Raw genomic sequence first — 21,906 nt, 5'->3', positions numbered from 1 at the left:
GGAGGAGGGGGATGGACAGACTGACCCACCTTTCATCTCTGAATTCAAGAAGGAGATCCTCTTTCACATCAGAATGGACATGGAACTACAGCATTTCTGAATCGGCTTCTTATTTTATTAAAATGCTGTATTTGATAGAATTTAGTTAAGTGAAGTGTGTTTGCCTGTCTGGTGCTTTGTTACAAGGTTGTGCCGTAGCTTCAGTACAAACTGTGGGCCCCAGTAGAGCGTTCAGCTTACTTTAATAAATCACTTCAGTGATAATGGACTGGAGAGTTCTTGAAAAGGGGTGTCACATTCCCATATTGCCTGCGCTTGTACAGTAACTCTCCATTCCACTGTATTTATCCTGACATTAAAAAACACGTGCTGTGTCATTAAACTAGGAGTTATCCAATTAGGCTCATGTATTGTTCTGTCGCACTGTATTGCACCTTTCAGGCTTAGTGTTGTGGCATAATTCAGAATTCTGCAGAGCTTTTGGTGTAGGATTGTGGCTAATTGTGTTGCAGGATGTACTGTACAGTAGGATTTTCTGTATTAAAACTAATGACTGAATTTAATGTTCATCTCTGTTGTTTATTATGAAATGTTAATGATTTTTATGCTGTTTTTCAGAAAAAATAGGGGGTAAAGAAAATACAAAAAATAAGGTTAATATAACATGATGAATTCACTGCCTGGCCCAAAAGGTCGCCGTTTCAGAAGGCTTAAATTATTTGGCTGCATCGAGCAAAGAAAACAACTAAGGAGATTTGAAGCTACTGGAACTGGGTTAAGAGTGCATCAACAAATAATAAAAATCTGGGATAGTGCTTAAACGTCGACCATAACTGAATCGACAACCCCTACGCTAGACTTATGCTGCAATATTTCTTCTGTGGGAGACCTTTTGGAAGGATGTTATAGAATGATTTACTTTTTTTTTCTCTCCCTAATTTATTCATAGCCAATTTTCACCTGTCCCATCGAGTCGGCAAGTACCACGCAAGGAGGGCAAAGACCATCACATGCTTACTCTGTGTGCTGTCAGCCACACACATCATTTTAATTTGCCACTCCTGTCCTATTAAGTGATCAAAGACCACAAGTCAAAGCATTTAAAAAATTTTTTGGGTTGCCTGTCTTAGGGGGTACTGTTGACCTTCTCATCTCTGATGAGGAGTGAACTGTCACTGTGTGTATATACAGTATGTGCCATGCAAAAGTATTCATATTCCTTGACCTTTGCCAAGTTTTGTCATGTTACAAAAACAAAAATAAATGTATTTTATGTGATAAGTCAACACAAAGTGGCACATAATTGTGAAGTGGAAGGAAAATGATAAATGGTTAAAAAAAAATTTTTTTACAAATATATATCTGAAAAGTGTGACGTGCATTTGTATTCAGTCCCCTTGAGTCAATACTTTGTAGAACCACCGTTCACTGCAAATCTTTTGTCTCTACCAGCTTTGCACATCTAGAGAGTGAAATTTTTGCCCATTCTTCTTTGCAAAATAGCTGAAGTGCAGTCAGATTGGATGAAGAGCGTCTGTAAACAGCAATTTTCAAGTCTTGCCACAGATTCTTAATTGAAATTAGTTCTAGACTTTGACTGGGGCATTCTATCAAATCAATATACTTTTATTTAAACCATTCCATTGTAACACTGGCTGTATGTTTAGGGTCATTGTCCTGCTTGAAGATGAACCTTGGTTTCAAGTCTTTAGCAGACTCTAACAGGTTTTCTTCTACGATTGCCCTGTATTTGGCTCCATCCATCTTCTTGTCTACTATGACCAGCTTCCCTGTCCCTGCAGAAGAAAAGAATATCCACAACATGATACTGCCACCACCATGCACAGTGTTAGTTTTCCACCACACATACTGTAACGTTTGGCATTTAGGGCAAAAAGTAAAAATCTGGTCTTCTTTCATAAGTTTGCTGTGTCACCTACATGGCTTGTAGCTGACTGCAAATGAGACTTTTTGTGGATTTCTATCAACAGTGGTTTTCTTCTTGCCACTCTTCCATAATGTCCAGATTTGTATGTGTACAGTATATACAGTATTTCCTTTTAGGCTGCATGACTATCTAATAAACAGCATGCACAGTACATTTAAATTTACATTTAGGCATTTGCCAGACGTCTTGTGTTACCAAAACAACTTTGAACTATCAAGATATGGACTCCACAAGATTTCTGAAGGTGTGCTGTGGCATCTGGCACCAAGATGTTGGCAGTAAGTTGCAAGGTATTCATGTGACATTCATGACTCAGACTTGTTAGTCTTGCACATCCCACAAACTGAAATCTTGGAGACTTTGGGGGCCAATCAACACTTTGATGCACAGCCAAATCATTTATGAATGGTTTGAGTAACATGAGTTCAAAGTGCATTGTCCTGCTGAAAGAGGACACTGCTATAAGGGAATACTTGGTCTATAACAATTTTTGGTAGGTGTTACATGTCAAAGTAATGTCCACATACCTGCCAGGATCCAGGAGTTTTTATCAGAACATTGCTCAGAGCATTACACTGTCTTCACTGGTATGCCTTCTTCTTCTTTGCATGGTGCATTCTGGAGCCAGCTGTTGGCCAGGAAAGTAAACCATCCACATGATGTAAAAGGAAATGTGATCCATTAAACCAGGCCACCTTCTTTCATTGCTCATTAGTTTAGTTCCTGTTTACTGTCTAATGTCTGTATTTTGTATTGCTACTACAGAATAAAAAAATCTTTATTTCTTTAATAAATTATTATTCATTTTATCTTATCCTAAGCTCATTATAAGACTCTTATTCAAAACATCCTCATGCTAAAAAACCCTCTAAACAAGGTTAATACCAACAGGGTAATTTTGAACCAGGTTCCTCTCAAAGTGTCTTCCTCATGTTATCTTTTGATACTGTTACCTCATACTTTATGCTCATTAGAGATCTAAATCTATGTCCAGCTGTTTCAGGACAATGCCTGCTGTTAAAAGCACTATGCAAATAAAACTGAATCGAATTGAACAGAATAGATATTAGAAACAATGCTAAAATATATCTATGCTAAAAAAGCTCTATTTAGGTCTGTAATCTTAGCATTTTCAGAAGATTAGCTTGGCAAGAGCTGACCAAGTGCCCTCCTTTTCCCCCAGGCTGCATTCTTGATAATGCAGTCTCAGACAAATGCAAATCAGAAAAATAAAATATTGGCTATAATTTATAACTTATGGTCTTAGATCACTTAATAGACTGGCACCTAATTATTGTATCAACATTGTGACCTAAGATGAAAAAACAAACATACAATCACACAAACAATCTGATATTCTTAAAGATTTCTGTTAAAAATTATCAATTCAATGATCCAATGCTGCTATCATTCAGAGATTGTGAGTTCAATTCCCTGGTGATGCTACAACCATCTGTAGCCCTCTCTCGCAGGGCAGGGTTGGCCTACCTGCACTCATGCATCAACTAGACAATCATAGGTGGCTGTAAACTCACGCAAATGGATGGGGCGGATAGCGCTTTCCTCCGAGTTTGTTATGCCGTCCCCAACATTGTATGAGTAGTAGTTCGAAATGACATCATGCAGCATGGGTCTAATGTGGTCTTAAAATTGATAATCTTATTATCTGATTTTCAGTACACGCATAAGTCATATAGCACAGGCTTACTCAGAAACTGACCAGGATTTTATTGAGGTTATGCTGCATAATCTAAAAGCAATACACCTACAGTATAAGCCATCTGTTATCACATATTTAGCCTTGAGTTCTTAACTTGTCCTTGTTTTTATGTTTTAAAAATTAAATTTCCTTTTTATGATTTATGCTTTCAGGGAGCTGGTTTCATATTTTAAACATACATGCTTTAGATGATATTGCAAAACTGCCTGCTGGCCTGCTGTCTATGCACATGTATCAATACGTAGATTTTTTTTCCCTGTTAACCAGAGTTTCCGTTTAAGGGAGTATCGTTTCTCCCCACATTCATGTGGGTATCCTGCAGGTTCTCTGGTGATAATAATTACAATTATGATATATCAGCAAGCAGGCCAGAGAGGATGCATGACCCATCCATGCTATCAGCTTTGCAGGATGTGTCATAATTAATCTGCGCAGTGGATTTACATGTTTCCAATCTCTGCAAACTGCAGGTGGCACAACCCTCTCATACACATGACTCACCCTTTGTCTGCCCAGCTAGACATTATTATAGCACAGAGATTTAGCTTCAGATGAACAAGGCTGTCTCGCATTAAAAAGATTCCAAGAGCGATGCAGCGATTCTGAGACTGTCCTCCTTGCTGACAGGCTCTCAGTGGTATTTTAAAGACGGGGGTCATGCTGATCACTTAAGATAAAGTAGTTAGTGTAGCACAGGATACTGAAGCCCACATTGCGTGAAGTAGGAGGATAAAAGGTGATGTGATTTCTCGTTATATTTTGAATTCATCAGGTACAGTTGTAAAGTAACAGGAATTCAGTGCTTTCCACATGTGTCCTTTAACATACACTTAATCAAAACTAAATCTATCAATCTAATCTAATCTAATCGTGATCTCAAATCTTATCTTTATGACTGAACTATCTTATGTGTATATACACCCACTTATAAAAGTAAGTACACCCCTCTAATTGTGCAGCTTGTATAACAGTATAGATTTACTGTCCTGTAACTCAACATACAGCCATTATTGTCAAAATAGCTGGCAACAAAAGGGAGTACACCCTAAGTGATAACATCTGTACATCTTTAACTATGCAAAGTCACATATCCTATTCATCATGTTCATGTGTTTGACAGTGGCAAGATCTATGTTTTTAGACCTGAACCCTATTGAGCACCTCAAGTAAAAAGTGGCGAAGTGCCATGTGTCTAACATCCAGCAGCTCTGTGATATCATTATGGAGGAGTGGAAGAGGTGCAACAACATGTGCAGCTCTGGTTGAATTACATGCCCAAGATGTCTGTGCTACTGTAGATGGCTCCAAGTCTAAAGTCATGCAGATTGGGTTAATTGGTATTCCAAAATTGCCTTGGGTGTGTCTGCCCTGCGATGGATTGTTACCCTGTCCAGAGTGTCCCCCGCCTCGTGCCCTGTGATTGGGGATGTCTTCTAGGATAGGCTCTAGGCCCCATACAATGCTGTACACAGGATAACTCAGTTATCCTGTGTACATAATTCAGTAGAGCTGCTTTATTAGTTTATCTGAAAAATGTCATATAAGTAGAAGTATTAGAAGTAGTATGAGAATGTCTACTATCTAAAAAAGAGATGCCGTACTTTGTGGTTAAAAAAAAAATCTTATAACGTCAAGCAGAAGTTGAGTTGAGATGAGTTTGTTGTTTGTTAGAATTATTCAGTGTAAAAAACGGTAACAGTTTATGGTTCATTTATGGTTCATGTAAAGCTCATTTACTTCAAGTCTATAAAACGGCCAAATTCTGGACATACTAGATTTAAAAACAGATGGTATTTCAGAAAGAATCTTTTACTTGTTAAAGCCTGTGTTCAAAACATTAACACTATGTGTTACCTATAGAAGCTATTTTTACCTACCAATAAAAAATATACTATTACACTTTAATGGATTAGAGCTGATTTTAATGTGTTTCAGGGTAAAAACATGGCTGGACCTGTGGCCGTGTGTCAGTGTTTATCTCTCATGCATGTGTGCTCGGCATAATAAGTCCACATGGCTGTTTGCCAAATGCCACAAAATGAGATGCTAATTTTGCAGTGGTCCGCGATAAGCACTTTGCCAGTCTCTGGCTCGGGGGAGACGTCAGTGTCCGGTGCTTCTGCATTCTGTTTTGAGTGCTGACTCATTTTGTTTTTAATCGCACCCCTTTTTCTGTGAGAGAGAAAAAATGTGAGATGTAAATAGAGCATGCTGAAGCTTCGCCTCTCCGCGAAAAGCACATAGTTTTAAATATAGCGCTCAGCCAATTTGAACACCTGGAGAAGGAAAGAAAATGAAGACTTTAAACATTCATAAATGCTCTTGGCTTTAAATTTGAGTTGCATAGCAAAGGCCTTATAAATTTTGGATTATTTAATCAGTCGCCACTTTTTTGGTTATGCAGTCCATGTTCTAAGCTTGTTGATTTGCAGGCAAAAACATTGAGTAGAGCATTAACTCGTATAAACTTCCTCTTTACAACTTTCCCCTGTTCAAAACCACCAAATCACATTTTAATATGTTGCTCTGAACAAAGGGAACTAGTGTGTGTGATCTGTGTTGGGTTTTTAGTCTAATAGAGGTCATATGTGACAGGAAATGTCTCTAGTGCACTTTGTAGAGAACATCCCCCTGGAGTCCATATCCAGTAGTATTTGGGGAATGCAGGAAGTTTCCCATCTAAAATGACATTATGTGTACGATATATCCATTGAGAGATCTGTGTATGTGAGGTCATATGTGTACACTATAAATTCTTTAGTTTCCGAGAGTCACCATAATTGGTCATGGCTAAAATTTGTAAACATAATGTGAATGTGTGTGATGATTTTTTTGCCGGATTAATTAGGTAAAATCTATAATGGTATACACCGATCAGCCATAACTTTACTAGAATACTAGAAAAAATGTAAAGCTCTGTACAGATTTGGGTGCCGTGGGTTGGAAGGTGGGAAAATCTTGTCCCGTCCATTCCATGTGTGCCTGCTAGCACTGGGCACTGTTTTGTTTGGAGGCTAGGTTCGCACCTTTGGGCTCTTTGCCTGCTGGGCCCTATGCGCGGCAGGCTGTGGTGTACTGGGCATTCTGGTGCCCTTCTTTTATTCCAGCACTCTCTAGATGTGCAAATTACGTTTTCCTTTTGGCAATCCCTGCCACATTGGCTTTTCTGTGATATCGGACAGGACAAGCTGGCCTTTGGTCCTTTAGGGCATGTGTGAATCCTGGGTGCCCATGATCGTATCACCAGTTAGCTGGTGTATAGTTGTTGATCAGTGTTGTTCAGCTCACATCTTAGTGGTCATAGTATATACAGTAGTATATAGGCTGTCTAGCGTTTCACCATAGCTGTAAATAGTGTGTAAATCTATGTAGTGTGGCACATGCCTTAACAGCTCTATTTACACGCCAAGAGTTTTCCCAGGCCTGACACTGTTACTATAAAACAAGAAACAACAAGTCTTGTCAGTGTTTAACTAGTTAAATGTTACTTCAGCATACTATTCAGGTGTTCATTCATATGTTAAATGTTACTTCAGCATACTATCCAGGTGTTCATTCAGTGTTGTGTACATTGTTTCTGCTTGTCAGAAGATCCACGTAGAGGTTTTGACATTAAAACATATATAAACATATATAATGTTTTATATATAAAACATTTAACTTATGTTTTAATGTCAAAACCTCTACGTGGATCTTCTGACAAGCAGAAACAATGTACACAACACTTGCATGCTAGTATTATCTCCAGATAATTCACCTGTATGATAAGAACTGTTGTTACAGAAACATGCAGGTACGTATTTGTCATGGATGTATCTTCTGCAGCACTCCTTTTCGTTCTGTTCGGTGGTCTCCTCCATCCTCTTGACTTTCAGACCACACAGACAGCCATCACACTAAAATCAGACCCAGTTAATTAGCTGCCCTGATAAGATTGTTGGTGGGGCTTGAGAGGACGTGTCCTTGCACATGTACAAGACTATGTGCAGTGTGAGGCACGGGACGAAGGTATGATCTATGTTTACTGCCTTTGGCCTTTGAGTCCAAACTTGACCGAATCTTGACCAGAATAATGATCTCAGAAGGCATATGATGATAACTAACTGTAAACTTTGATAGCCATGTAAGCCATAGCCTGGTTTTTGTCTAAACTGTTAGAAGGGGAACAGACACACATCATTTTTACGAGTAGTTCAACCATAAAATTTTATTTTGTGTGTGTGTGTGTGTTTTGTGTTTTTCACAAAAAAGTGCCTGAAGAACGCCACAGAGAATGTCCTAGAGTAGGAAGAAATATTTCTAGTGCACAAATGCATTTTTGTAGCAAGACAGCTAACAGGAGCTAACCTGATAATAGTTCTGACAGGATGTTTATTCATATTCAAAAATGTCTATACTCTTCACAGCTAAAGATAGCCAAATAGCTAATAAGACAGGATTACTAAAAGGATTAGTCAAATTCTTAGCTTCACTGCTACTGCTAGCCAACTAGCTTATCTGAGCTGTCAGGATTTCTTAGTTGTTTTATGAGTTTGTTGAATTGTTTACACTTTTCACTGCTGTTAGCTAGGGTACAGAATGTTTCTCAAAACATTACATTTTACACCTGCTCAAAATAGTTTGACACAAAGTTTTGAGCTGAATGACTACAATTTTTCATTTTATTTTCAATTTTCTTTCTTAGTCTTTTTACTCTAGTGTTTTTTAGTGTGAAAAACAACATAAGACGGTCTGTTTAAAATACCAAATGATTTATTTAGGTTTCTAAATCTCACATTTGAGATCATTTGTACCTTATGTGTCACTGAACCAGATTAGCTCAGGTTACAGTCAGTCATCCTCTGCGAAGTGACATTATAGAGCTGTTAATGTTGTCAGTTAAGGCTCCGCTGCCTGTCAGGTTCACTGCGGTCATCACTGATGGCCAAAACAGTAAAGCAAGCACATGTCATGTCATGAGGCTTGCAACGAAATCTATTCAATTTCCTCACACAAGCATGAACGGATGTGATTTAAGCGGGTCGGAAAGAACTCTGGCTTTTACTTGCTGTCTGTGTGTGCATGGAATTTACATGTTCTCTCCAAACCTAGTGGGTTTCCTCCGGGTGCTCCGGTCTCGTCCTATAGTCCAAAGACATGCAGATTAGACTCATTTGTCCCAAATTGCTTGTAGTGTGTAAATGAGCATGTAAGTGTTGGTATGCCAATAATTAGTTATCATTAAACTATCCAGTGTCAACCAGATGAGGATGATGTTCCTTTTTGAGTTGGTTTCCTCTTAAGAGTTTTTCCTCATGTTGTTTCTGGGATTTTTTAATATGCCATGTTCGCCTTCAGCTCTTGCTCTTTAGGGACAGATTTTTACATTTTAAATATATAGCTTTAATGTATATATCTCTGCTTAAATTCTGAATTAATTAGACATTTTTGAAGCTAATTAATCTTGATAAAGAATTTTGCATGCTAAATTAATGTAGTCTGTACAACTCTTTATTCATTATCACAAGTAATAAAAGTGGTTAAATAATGCCAGTTAACATGAATATTAGACAAACAAAATCATATTGTTTCAAAATTTCTAAAATCCATTATAAAATCACTGCCTCTATCATATTACTAGATCAGCTCTAGGTTCCTCTTAGCTATAATCATCTTTTATGCTTTATATGGCCCAAGGTTTGTAGACACCTGACAATAACGTATGCAATTGTTGAACATCACATTCCAGATTTAGTCGCACATTTGCTGTTATAATAATTGTCTCTTTTCTGGGAAGGCTTTTCACCAGATCTTCGATTGTGGATGTAGTTATTTATGCTCATTTAACCTTGAGCATTTGTGAGGACAGGCACTGATTTTGGATGAGACAGCCTTGTTTCGTTTCGTCCCAAAGGTTTTTAGTGGGGTTGAGATTGAGGTTGGGGTGTGTGAGGTCTTCTACACCAAACTTGGTAAACCATGTCTTCCTAGAGCTTACTTTATGTACAGGTGCAGTCATGCTGGAGCAAGTTTAAACCCCTTAGATCCATTCATTAATATGTTATAATTTATACCGCTTATCGTGTGTATGGCCACGGAGTGCCTGAAGCCTATCCCAGGAAAACTTATGGGTGTGCACAACAATCACACACTACAGGCAATTTGGAAACTCCCGATCAGCCTACAATGCATGTGTTTGGACTGTGGGAGAAACCATAGTGCTCAGGGAGAAACAAGCACAGGAAGATTATGCAAAATCTATGAACAAAAACTATAGGCCCACTACCCTGCAAGTTGTAGGTCACAACCACTGGGGACCATGCCAACCAATTAAACCCAGTGAAATTTAATTGTAATGCACAGCATAGAGCATACAGTATTATGTATGCTCTATGCTGTATTATGCTCTATAATTTAAAGTATTATAGAGCATAATACTCTAAAATTCAGGTCTAGAGAAGATTTGCAAATTATACTCATGTTTAAAAATAAAATACTTGAAATGAAATTTTTTGTACAGAAATTATAAAACAGAGGTGCATTCTAAACTCATAGCAGTGCTATTATTAGAACTCAGGGTAACGTTTCCCCCGTCAGCACAAAATCTTTTAATAATGAAGCGGCCCAGAAAAACGTCTTTACTGAGTTACCCCCTCCCCAAATCCAGTTCTTTATTTAAGACATGCCTGTGGTTTGTGTTTGAAAACATTCCAGCGGATGCTTTGTCAGAGGCTCACCAAATTACAAAGTCCCTCTGTGGTACAGTTCCTCTGCGGAGGGGCTTGAATCTCATACCACAGGCCTTCATATGCATGCTAGATTTTCACACTTCTTTTTTTGTGCTGATTCGAACCATCCAGAATACAACATGATGAATTGCAGACACTACACAGTACGCTACAGTATGAAGCATGTCTGTGAAGCTTTTTCAAAAGTTAAAGATGATGAATATGTTCTGTCAGTAGAATATGCAAAAGTGGTACCTGTGGTACTAGTTGGCATCATGCCATATGCGTACACTTTGCTAAGATTAACAGGCATCTGTATTTTCATACAATTTTTCATGTCAAAAATTTAGGGCGGTTATATGAACTTAAAAAGGGTAATGACATCACAGGTGTAAAACCCAAAAAGAAACTGAAATGCAGATGGTTTCCTCTTTTTAGTGTTATGCTTGACTTATTTGCTTATTACTACAACACATAGCTTGGCTTTTGTAATAAATGTAATTTAATGTAGAGTTTACTTGTAGTATGACGTTACTATGTTTCATCCTTTTTAAACATTGTGATATTTTATGTGATCTTATTATAATTTGCCTTTTTGTTAGTTCACCATAATGCAGTAAGTAATATTTTATGAAAGATCATCCAACTGAAAGGAAAACGAAATGCAATGAAAAAGTACAACAACGAATGAAAAAAGAAATACAGGAACAAAAAAAAGAAAAAAGTATGGGAACGAGGGATACCGAAACAGACACACGGAAGTGAAAACTGGCAATGTGTGAAGGTGGTATTACAGAAAGATGCCATTCTAGCATATGAGCTGTATAGTTTGAGCACACGAGAGTAAGCAAGCATAGCCACAGCTTTAACAACATTCCAGTCTGGAGGCGATGCCTGTCCAAATACATTCCTCGTTCAATGGTTTTTCCATTCTCATATTTTTAATGGCTTGAACCTCAGCTGTTATATTTCTAAGGAAAATAAATCTTTTCTCTGTTAAATCTCAAGTCGTATGCTTTGGACTGCATGTGTGGCTCCTTTGACTCGTTAGTGCAAATGCTTGCACAAAGCTTGATTAAAAATGTCACAGTTCGTTAATGTGAATGGCAGTTCAGTGTGAATACCAATTGCTGATATTTCTTCATTAGAAACACATTAGCGAACAGGGCTGCTTTATGGCCTGATGATACACCATTTGTCTTTATGTATCAGTTTGATTGAATTTAGCAACACAGATGCACAAAATGAAAATTTCCAAAGCCTTTTAATGAATAGAGAGTTTGTAATAAAACAGAAATACGGACTACTCATGGTATCACCCTAAAGCTTGAGGTCTTTTTTTTTTTTTTGAGTGAAACCAAAAATTAAACATCTTGGTATAATCCTTGATGCTGGTCTACCATTTGATTTCTATATAAAAAAGACAAATTGCTAACTTGCCATGATGCTGAGAAACTACAACATACTTTCATCCTTTTATTTTTGTAATTATTGTAATATGTGCATTGCATCCGTTTCTAAAAGGAAAGCAGCAGTCTGGTAGAAGTTCCACATAGACGACAAGATTAAATTTTATTCGTAGAGCGCTTTTAACAATTGACATTGTCGCGAAGCAGCTTTACACAATCGAAAGAATAATTTTGGTTTGTATGAAATGTGAATGTGTATGAATCAAAATGAAAAGATTGTCTAGGATGACAGCAACAGTGGCAAGGAAAAACTCCCTTAGATGGCGGTAGGAAGAAACCTTGAGAGGAACCAGATTCAACAGGGAACCCATCCTCATTTGGGTGATAACGGATAGCAGGGATTGATCTGCCACATACTGTGTGAGACTGGAAGTTCAGTATAACAGGAGATGTGTTTAAGTTAATATGGATTCCAGTTCATTCCTACCTGCGTAATACTCTTATTACAGTTGTGTATCTTGCTCATCCCCTGAAGCAGTATAATCCATCTGAGGCAGCCTGACTGTTCACCCAAGGTACATCACAGCATGGCTGGTTGAAGATGGATCTCTTATATCACCCTTTACTCTAAAAGAGCATGTTAGAAATACAGTACAAGCTGTTTTACCCTGGCAATGCAGAAACCTACACATACACCAACGAAAGGGCAGAATATTCCACTATGTGCATTTCAAGCTCTTCTAATATATTTGAGATGGATTTAGCTAACAGTAGTCTTGTCACAAATATTATATCATAATAACAGTCTAATCATGATTATTTGTGCTGATTACGCAGTCATGATTCTGGATAAATGAACATATTTATTTAAAGAAAATCCAAGCTTTAATCCTGACCTGAAAGTTGATAGATAATCAAGTATCTGCACCATAAGAATTCAGTATTCTGGTTGTTATTTTGTGTATTTACTCATTCAAGTAGGGGGATGCACTCCGACTGAGGTGCCAGTCTACCGCTGAGCACCTTCACACACTTAGACACTTGTTCACACCTACAGGAAGTGAAGTGTAGAGTAAACAATCAACAAACATCATGTTTTTTTATGTTTGAGGACAATCTTCAGCATCAAGCTCTGTATCTGTAAAGCACCTGTATCATGGTGCCACTCATTTTTATTATGGAAAATAACCAAAATCTCGAAAACTTTATGTAGACTATGTTAGTATATGCAGCTTTTGTTCATGATGTATCATTCCTATACGTTTTTGTTCCATAGCACACATCATCTTTAAAAGAAATGCACTGGGACTTCGATCTATAATAAAAAATATGTTGGTGCATGATGTCATGGTGTGTATCATATCAGAGTATCAGTATGCCTCTCCCAGGGCAGATGTATGTCTCGCTTACTGTTTGTGTGTGTACCCACTGTCTCTAATATCTCTCTCTTATCTGTTCCATTGCAGGCAGGGACCGGCAGTTCCAAGTATCCAGGTAGGATGGCATTTATTTCCCATGGCAACTTCAGGAAATTACACATAATTCAATTGTGTTAGATATAATGCTATATATTATTGAAATTTCTTCACTGTAAACACACATTCTATGGCAAATTTGTTTTAAAGCTGGTTTGCAGTTTATCTGGAATCACAAACTGGGTTCATTTGCATAAAACACAACAGTTGGTGAGATGTCATAACACTTCTTGTTCATATTCTAGGAACTTGTACCTGGATGCAACAGGACACACCTAATCCTCTCATCTCACCAAGCTGATTATTTGCATATGCTGCAGGCTTCAATAGGCTTTTTTTTCCCCACATCACACGTTCTTTTTATATAAGAGCAGAGCAGCAAAATATACTCAATCGAGGTTGCCGACTGTGAGGTGCCAGCACTTTGTCAGTCTAAAGCTCTCCATTCCCAGACGTAGACTGAGTGACTAAGTGAGGAGGAAAGACTCTCCCCTCTGAGAGACTCCTCCTCAGACACAAAAGAGTCGGGCTGTGTGCCACTCTCCGGGATGCCAGCCATCTGATTGTTATCTGCGCATTCAGTTTGTGGAGGTGGGGTGCACTCTGCTTCCCTCCCTGCCTAAAAATAACACCACACAGGGGCTTTGCTGAATCCGGCCTAAGCCTCGTGATCACTGTCAGATCAATGCAGGTCTTACTTACTGAAACACTCAGCAGTAGTTTGTTTACGCAGATTGTCAGACTGCAGGCTGGTGTTTGAGTTTGCGCACCCCCTTCTGGAGGAAACTGACACTGCAGTCTGCAAAAAATTGGATCATGTTCAAGACAGCTACTGTAACAAGTAACTGTCAAATCTAGTGTCACATACTGTATTTGTATATTTATCTTATAATTGTATTCATCCTTTTTTTATTGTGACAGACCATTATGCAGTTTTTAAAAATATATTGTCTGTTAGTTAGGCAACATGGTGAGTAATAGTTAGCACTGTGGCGTCGCACTGGCAGGGTCGAGGGTTCGATTCCCACCTCGGGGTCTGTGTGCATGGAGTTTACATGTTCTCCTCGTGCTTAGTAGGTTTCGTCCCACAGTCCAAAGACATGCATGCATGTGTGTGTGTGTCATGCAATAGATTGGGACCATGTCCAGGGTGTACCCCACCTTGTTAAAAGAGTTGTTTGCAGATTTTATTAAGTATAATAATAATGATAATACTGTTAATAATAACAACTCTTCACACACTTTGCCTTCAAATTGGCTCTGGAAGAGCTTGAACTTCTTTTTTTCTGTCAATTTAAATAACTTAAGTAGTTTACTGTTAACAATTCACTCCTCGAAAATGAGAGACCTCCTTTTTTGGTTCTCATTTTCAAGCCAGTCGCTGTACCTGACCAACTTCAGAGGAATGTTTTTTAACCTATGAATCATTTAATCATTAACTAACTTAAGGCATAAACCATTAAAAAAACAGGTGAAGATGATGACTAGTGATGGTGATTAGTATATTGGTGATGCTGAATGCTGAAAGGTTGGAACAGATGAGCGGGGAAATGAGGTTGCAGCTAAGGTTGTTACATAAATAATCAATTTTTAAATTGTACCTTTGGGCACTTTGTTGCCTGACACAGTAAAATATTTGTTCCGATTTCTTTAATGGCGCAAAAGTTTTGTGCACCCAGCTATCTTTAGGTTAAGATGATGATCCATCAAACCAGGACACCTTCTTCCATCACTCCATGGTCTAGTTCTGATGTTCACATGCACTCTGGGTTCTGACACCTGCCATAAACATTTAGGCAAATTGTTCTACAGTAGCTCTTTTGTGAGATTGGCCCAAACAGGATAGATGACTTTTGCTTCCCATACAGATTAATGAGCCTTGGGCACCCATGACTCCAACAGTTCACCGATTGTCCTTCCTTAAACTACTTTTGGTAGCTACTTACCACTACATACCAGGAACATCCCAAAAGACCAGGGCCCGCATTTACAAAGCTTCTTAGAATTCTCTCAGAGAGCTCTTATCTTAGCTTAAAAAGTCCTAGCTGGGAGATCTAGACTAAAAGTGATTTAGGAAACTTCTTAGAGTAAGTCAGAGTAAGGAAAGTACAAAAACCTTTATATTAGCGAGAAGGTTGACCCCGTTGCTAGGGATGACGCAGCTATTCAAGGACTGTGATTGGTTTGATAAAAATAAAATCTGTAAAGGTCCTAAAATGGGCTCTTTGTGGAAATACAATAGAATAGAATAGACAGTGAAATCATAACGTTTGTATATAAAGAAATTGTATAATCATGAATGCAAGCTACTTTATGCAAAGTTTCTTTTATAGGCTAATAAAATATAATTTTCATATCTTAAAAATATTTAAAATCTCCAAATGTGAATGTGTCTACTTTTAAAGCAACTTATTTCCACACAGGTGTAACTATATTTAAGTTTCTATATTTATTTACCATACTGATTTTATCACTTGTAATCCATTTCAGAGTAATGGAAGAAAATAGCTCTCCTTTTACCAATTTACATGATTGCAGAACAGTCTATTTACTGTAAGTTGCATGTAGCCAACAATCCAAGAGAGACTTTAACCTTAGGAGCTTTTTTTTTTTTTTTTTTTTTTTAAAGTCTAAAATGTTTTGTGAATAATTTTTATCTTTACTAAGATTTAGTCCTAAATGTAAGAGGAAATTAAAAAAAAAATGTCATAATTCAAGTTTTTCATCATTAGTAGCAACTTTTAGACTTAAGAAGCTTTGTGAATATGGGCCCTGGTGTTTTGGAGGTTCTGTAACCCAGCTTTTTAGCCATCATAATGTGGCCGTTGTTAAAGTCTCTCATATCCCTGGCTCTTCACTGTTCACTTCCTACTTAATACTGCCCACCCTTTGAGATAATCAATGCTATTCACTTCACCTGTCAGAGCTTTTAATATGATGGCTTATCAATGTGTGTGATGTGATGTGAGCCTATATGCTGTATGTATCTCAGTGTATTACTAATTTATTTTATGAATCTAGTTAAACTTATAGATATGAACCTCAAAATTCGAAGGATTCATTTTAGCCTTTAAGTCAAAGAAGACTAAAAAAATAAATCTACGCTTTTCATGTGAAGGATTTTCTGCATTTCACATCATTTCTCTATGCATGCCTGAGAATCAAAGCTTAGTTTAACTGCGCCGTTGATTTAGGTTTAATTAATTGTGGAAACCAAAAAGTAGAATTCACTTTATTGTGTTTAACTAATTGTTTTGATGTCAGGAATTGCTTTGTTTGTTGGAAACGCCTATTTAACTGTAACAGTGTGTAAATGGGGTAGAGTTTCATACAGGAAAAGGCGTTTAGTAGTGTTACTGCATGTGTTTCAACGGTTGATGTTGACTTATGTGACACATCGCCTTTTTCTTTCTCTCTCTCTCTGTCCTTAGCTCCTGTTAGTGTGTAGCCGATGTAGCGGCTGCTTGGTGTGATGTGTAATGGCTCCTGTGTTGAGTGCTCTGTGGGGTTCAGGGGTTGCAGGATCGGAGATCAGCGCTGAGCTGACTGTAGTGACTACGCTTACAGCATTCTGGGCCTTTTTGCTGCTCACTGTGCTGCTGGTTCTTTGTACTGGCTGTCAAGGGTGAGTACCTCATTATAGTCATCGTCATCATTATCATCACACTCATCTCTCTGCTTCTCCTGGGATTGGGCTCTTAAATACGGTGTATCGTATGCGAAACATTGCTATTATTGACTGTGCTTTGTGGTACTAGGTGCGAGGGTGTTAGTTCATCTATGATTAAAAAAAAAAAAAAAATTCTGAAGTAAATATTTCGTCTTGATCATGATTATTACACTAGCAGCCTTACTATTATTATTTTTTTTTTTTTACATTCTATAACATTTGCAGAAGCTTCTACTGTATAAGGGAACAACTTATAGTATTATTATCTCATTTATATAATAGAGCAGTTGAGAGTTAAAGAATTTAACAAGAGAACAGCAGTGGCAGCTTGGTTGTGCTGGGATTTGAACATCCAGAGACAGTCCTAATTATTGTGTCTTAATTTAGAGGAAGTGATCACCTGCAGGTCTCGCCATGCTTCTTTATACAATTCTGTGTATTTGTTTTACAAAAATCCCAAATAATCATAATAACTGGTTAGCAGCAAATAATCTCATGTGGATGCGAAAACTTGTCAGTCTTTTTATTTTAACCCCGCTCGCCCATTTATACCCACTGCCCTGGTAGCTTTCTTATGTATAATTAAATTTCCTTCACCATAATGATCAATTTTATAAATGGGGAACCTGTTTGCTTGCAAACTACCCCTGCAGTCAATCTAATTAATTAACACACTAGCAAACTGGTATACATTTATAAACAAAATGTCAATCATCAGACTTACAGACCCACTTAATGAATGATCTTCCACGCATGCCAGCGCCACATACTATAGGATCAAACTTGCAGAGTTACTCAAATGTTTTTTACTGATGCATTTTCTCTCCTTCTTTATTCCCCAGGCAAAAGAAAGCAACCCAGCTCCCTGGAGACCATGAGAACCTGATGAATGGGGTACGTAAGTGGGATGCTTTTCATGTGAAGGATTTTCCGCATTTCACATCATTCTCTATGCATGGCTGAGAATCAAAGCAGAGCCCCACGGCATCTTTTAATCATTTTTTAGGCTTTTTTTTTTTCTTAACAGCTGACTTGGAGTTGATTTGGAGAGAGCTGATGTGTGATGGTGCGTGGTTTATTTAGTAGTTTTGTAGTTTGAGGACGGGCCTAAAGACAGCACACTGAAGGGGCTTTGTGGAGCTCGAACTCAGTGGGAGGAAAACATGAAGCAGGCAGACTCGCTGCTTTGTCTTGCCAGGGGACATGGGGAGCCTTTCTGTGCATGTGCCCTCTGCATGGAGGCTGGGAAATTATCATGTGAGACAAAAGGTCAGGAGTTCAGCATTGTTTAGAAGCAGAGAGCATCTATGAAAATCTCGTTTGACTTGTCATGTGATGAATACACTTGCATATTGAAACCGAAGGGTGTACTGAGGTTTGCACGTGCACAGCATAGATATACACACACACACACAACTCTGGGAAAGTATTAAGCATCCATTGTTGCTAGTAGCCATGTCTCAGTATGGTTGCCAGCTTGTCTTCATGGCTCATTGCCTGGTTTGCTGAATGTCCAGTCTGCTGCATGTGGATCTTTATTTCCTTGCTTAAAATGTTCCTCGTTTAAAAAAAAAAAGTTGATCTACTTAGTTGATTTTCTTGTTTTACATTAGTAAATTATTATTTTTTAATGCTTTAGGCAAATATGCTTGACAAATAATAAAATTAAACATTTGAAAGAGCATTAGCACACCTGTAAATACAACATACATCAGCTCTGAACTATCGAGGCATGAACTCCACAAGACTTGAACCCTACAGTATGTCATGTCTCTCAAACCATTTCTGAACAATGCTGAAAGAAGACTTCATTCAAGAATGCATTTTCTATGAAGTGATGTTACCTGGTCTGCAGCAGTGTTTGGGTACAGTAGGTGATGATATCCATGAGTGGCAGGACCCAAGGTTTCCCAACTGAACACTACCCAAAGCATCACATTGCCTCTACTGGCTTGTCCTCATCCCATATTGCATCCTGGTGCCATCTCCTTCCCAGATAAACCAGCATGAACGTTTTCAGCATTTCAGCATATATGCTATACTAGCTCTCCTATGGCATTGGACCGAATCTTCTGGTCTTTGCATCTCCCATGCATCAGTGAGTCTTTGTGTCCATCCCTTTTCACTGGTTGTCCTCGTTTGGCCCACTTTTGGTAAGTACAGAACACTGTATACCAGGAAATCCAACAAGATTGTCTTGAAGATGCTGTAATATAGTCATCTGGCCATCACAATGTGCAGCTTATCCAAGTCACACAGATCCTTTTGCTTATTTATTGTTTCTGCTTTCTGCTTGATTATTAATGTGATAATCTATGTGATTCAATTTATCCGTCAGTGGTTTTAATGTTAAGGCTGTTCGATATACATACATACATACATACATATATATATATATATATATATATATATATATATATAATGCGTGTCTCAATATTAACTGTTCAAAGGAGATCATTGCATAATTTGGTCGTTTTAGCATTGTTTTACAATGTAGGAAGAAATAAAAATCAGGAAAGAACATGGAATTAGATGGTGTGTCCAGACTTTTGAATTGTAGTGTATAAACAAGGTCTTCTAGGTCCAAATGCTGAAAAGGCTGATGCTGGGCACCATTATTAATTATACAATAAAGTAGTAAGAAGAAAGAAATGCATGAATGGACGAATGTTAGTGTAATGTGAATCAGGCATGTAGGGAAGCAGAAAGTCCTTTGGGAAGAATCTGACAAAATCTGTGTAATCATACATCTTCACATGTACAGTCGTGGCCAAAAGTTTTGAGAATGACACAAATATTAGTTTTCACAAAGTTTGCTGATGAACTGCTTTTAGATGTTTCAGTTGTTTCTGGGATGGACTGATATATAATTAAAAGCACTTCATACGTTTCAAAGGCTATAATCGACAATTACATGACATTTATTCAAAGAGTCAGTATTTGCAGTGTTGGCCCTTCTTTTTTTAGGACCTTTGCAATTCGACTGGGCATGCTCTCAATCAACTTCTGGACCAAATCCTGACCGATAGCAACCCATTCTTTCATAATCACTTCTTGGAGTTTATTAGAATTAGAGGGTTTTTGTTTGTCCACCCGCCTCTTGTGGATTGACCACAAGTTCTTAATGGGATTAGATCTGGGGAGTTTCCAGGCCATGGACCCAAAATTTCAACGTTTTGGTTTCGAGCCACTTAGTTATCACTTTTGCCTTATGGCACGGTGCTCCATCGTGCCAGAAAATGCATTGTCCTTCACCAAACTGTTGTTGGATTGTTGGAAGAAGTTGCTGTTGGAGGGTGTTTTGGTACCATTCTTTATTCATGGCTGTGTTTTTGGGCAAAATTGTGAGTGAGCCCACTTCCTTGGATGAGAAGCAACCCCACACATGAATGGTTTCAGGATGCTTTACAGTTGGCATGACACAGGAGTGATGGTAGCGCTCACCTTTTCTTCTACAGACAAGCCTTTTTCCAGATGCCCCAAACAATCGGAAAGAGCCTTCATCTGAGAATATGACTTTGCCCCAGTCCTCAGCAGTCCATTCACCATACTTTACGCAGAAGATCAATCTGTCCCTGATGTTTTTTTTTTGGAGAGAAGTGGCTTCTTTGCAGCTCTTCTTGACACCAGGCCATCTTCCAAAAGTCTTCGCCCCACTGAGCGTGCAGATGCGCTCACACCTGCCTGCTGCCATTCCTAAGCAAGCTCTGCACTGGGGGCACTCCGATCCCACAGCTGAATCCTTTTCAGGAGACGATCCTGGCGCTTGCTGGACTTTCTTGGACACCCTAAAGCCTTCGTAACAAGAATTAAACCTCTTTCCTTGAAGTTCTTAATGATCCTATAAATTGTTGATTTAGGTGCAATCTTAGTCGCCACAATATCCTTGCCTGTGAAGCCATTTTTTATGCAACGCAATGATGGCTGCACGTGTTTCTTTGCAGGTCACCATGGTTAACAATGGAAGAACAATGATTTCAAGCTTCACCCTCCTTTTAACATGTCAAATCTGCCATTCTAACCCAATCAGCCTGACATAATGATCTCCAGCCTTGTGCTCCTCAACATTCTCACCTGAGTTAACAAGACGATTACTGAAATGATCTCAGCAGGTCCTTTAATGACAGCAATTAAATGCAGTGGTAAGGTTTTTTTGGGATTAAGTTCATTTTCATGGCAAAGAAGGACTATGCAATTCATCTGATCACTCTTCATAACATTCTGGAGTATATGCAAATTGCTATTATAAAAACTTAAGCAGCAACTTTTCCAATTTCCAATATTTATGTAATTCTCAAAACTTTTGGCCACAACTGTACACACGAAACCCCAGGGAGCTGGAGCTCCTTTAACTTTTGATGAAAAACTATACAATAATATTCGGCTTGTGAGGGAAAGCACAAAAGAGATTTTAAATGGCAATGCCTGTCATGGGTCCATAGGTTAATTATGGGTTTTTTGTCTTTAGATGACAAGCAGACTGGTTCCGTAGGGTGTGTGATTTGATAAAACTGATGGTGTTGAAATCACAAAGTGACCACACGGTGGTGCCAAAAAGCAACTGTATGCCTTCTAATGTGCTAAAAATACAAGACTTCAAAAACCTTTTTCCCAACCCTTTAGGGCTTACTGATATAAATGGACCAGCGAGGAAAAGCTTTCCATCGTTGTATATACTGTAAAACTAAATATAATATTTCACTTTTGCCATCCATATCAGATTACAGTATTAACATCTTAAAGATGATTGTATCGCACAGTTGCGGAACAAAGCTGAAAATAACCCTAATAGTTGTTTAAAAGGAAACAACACTCATAATGGCAGGCGATAATAGTGAGACTCAAGTGTAGATTTGTTTGTCCTATCAGTGACCGATGTGAGAGTAATTGATAAGGGGAAATTTAGTAAAATAGTCGAGGGTGTAAAAAATTCAAATTAGGTGGAGTTCTTACTTCAACATCACTAGTTTTATTACA

At 38.2% G+C, this 21,906-nt stretch overlaps 1 protein-coding gene across 1 annotated transcript in view; it reads left to right on the top strand.

Moving 5' to 3' along the window:
- Positions 1-21,906, top strand: part of pag1 (phosphoprotein membrane anchor with glycosphingolipid microdomains 1) — a 56,775-nt gene that overhangs the window by 22,304 nt on the left and 12,565 nt on the right. The window contains exons 2-4 of the mRNA XM_053492229.1: positions 13,251-13,278; positions 16,691-16,884; positions 17,772-17,823. Of these exons, the coding sequence (XP_053348204.1) occupies positions 16,739-16,884; positions 17,772-17,823 (198 nt within the window). The 5' untranslated portion in view covers positions 13,251-13,278; positions 16,691-16,738. The remainder of the gene's footprint in view (positions 1-13,250; positions 13,279-16,690; positions 16,885-17,771; positions 17,824-21,906) is intronic.

The sequence above is a fragment of the Clarias gariepinus genome, chromosome 3 (genome assembly GCF_024256425.1).
Source record: "Clarias gariepinus isolate MV-2021 ecotype Netherlands chromosome 3, CGAR_prim_01v2, whole genome shotgun sequence".
NCBI lineage: Eukaryota > Metazoa > Chordata > Actinopteri > Siluriformes > Clariidae > Clarias > Clarias gariepinus.
This window is presented reverse-complemented; position numbering and strand designations above follow the sequence as displayed.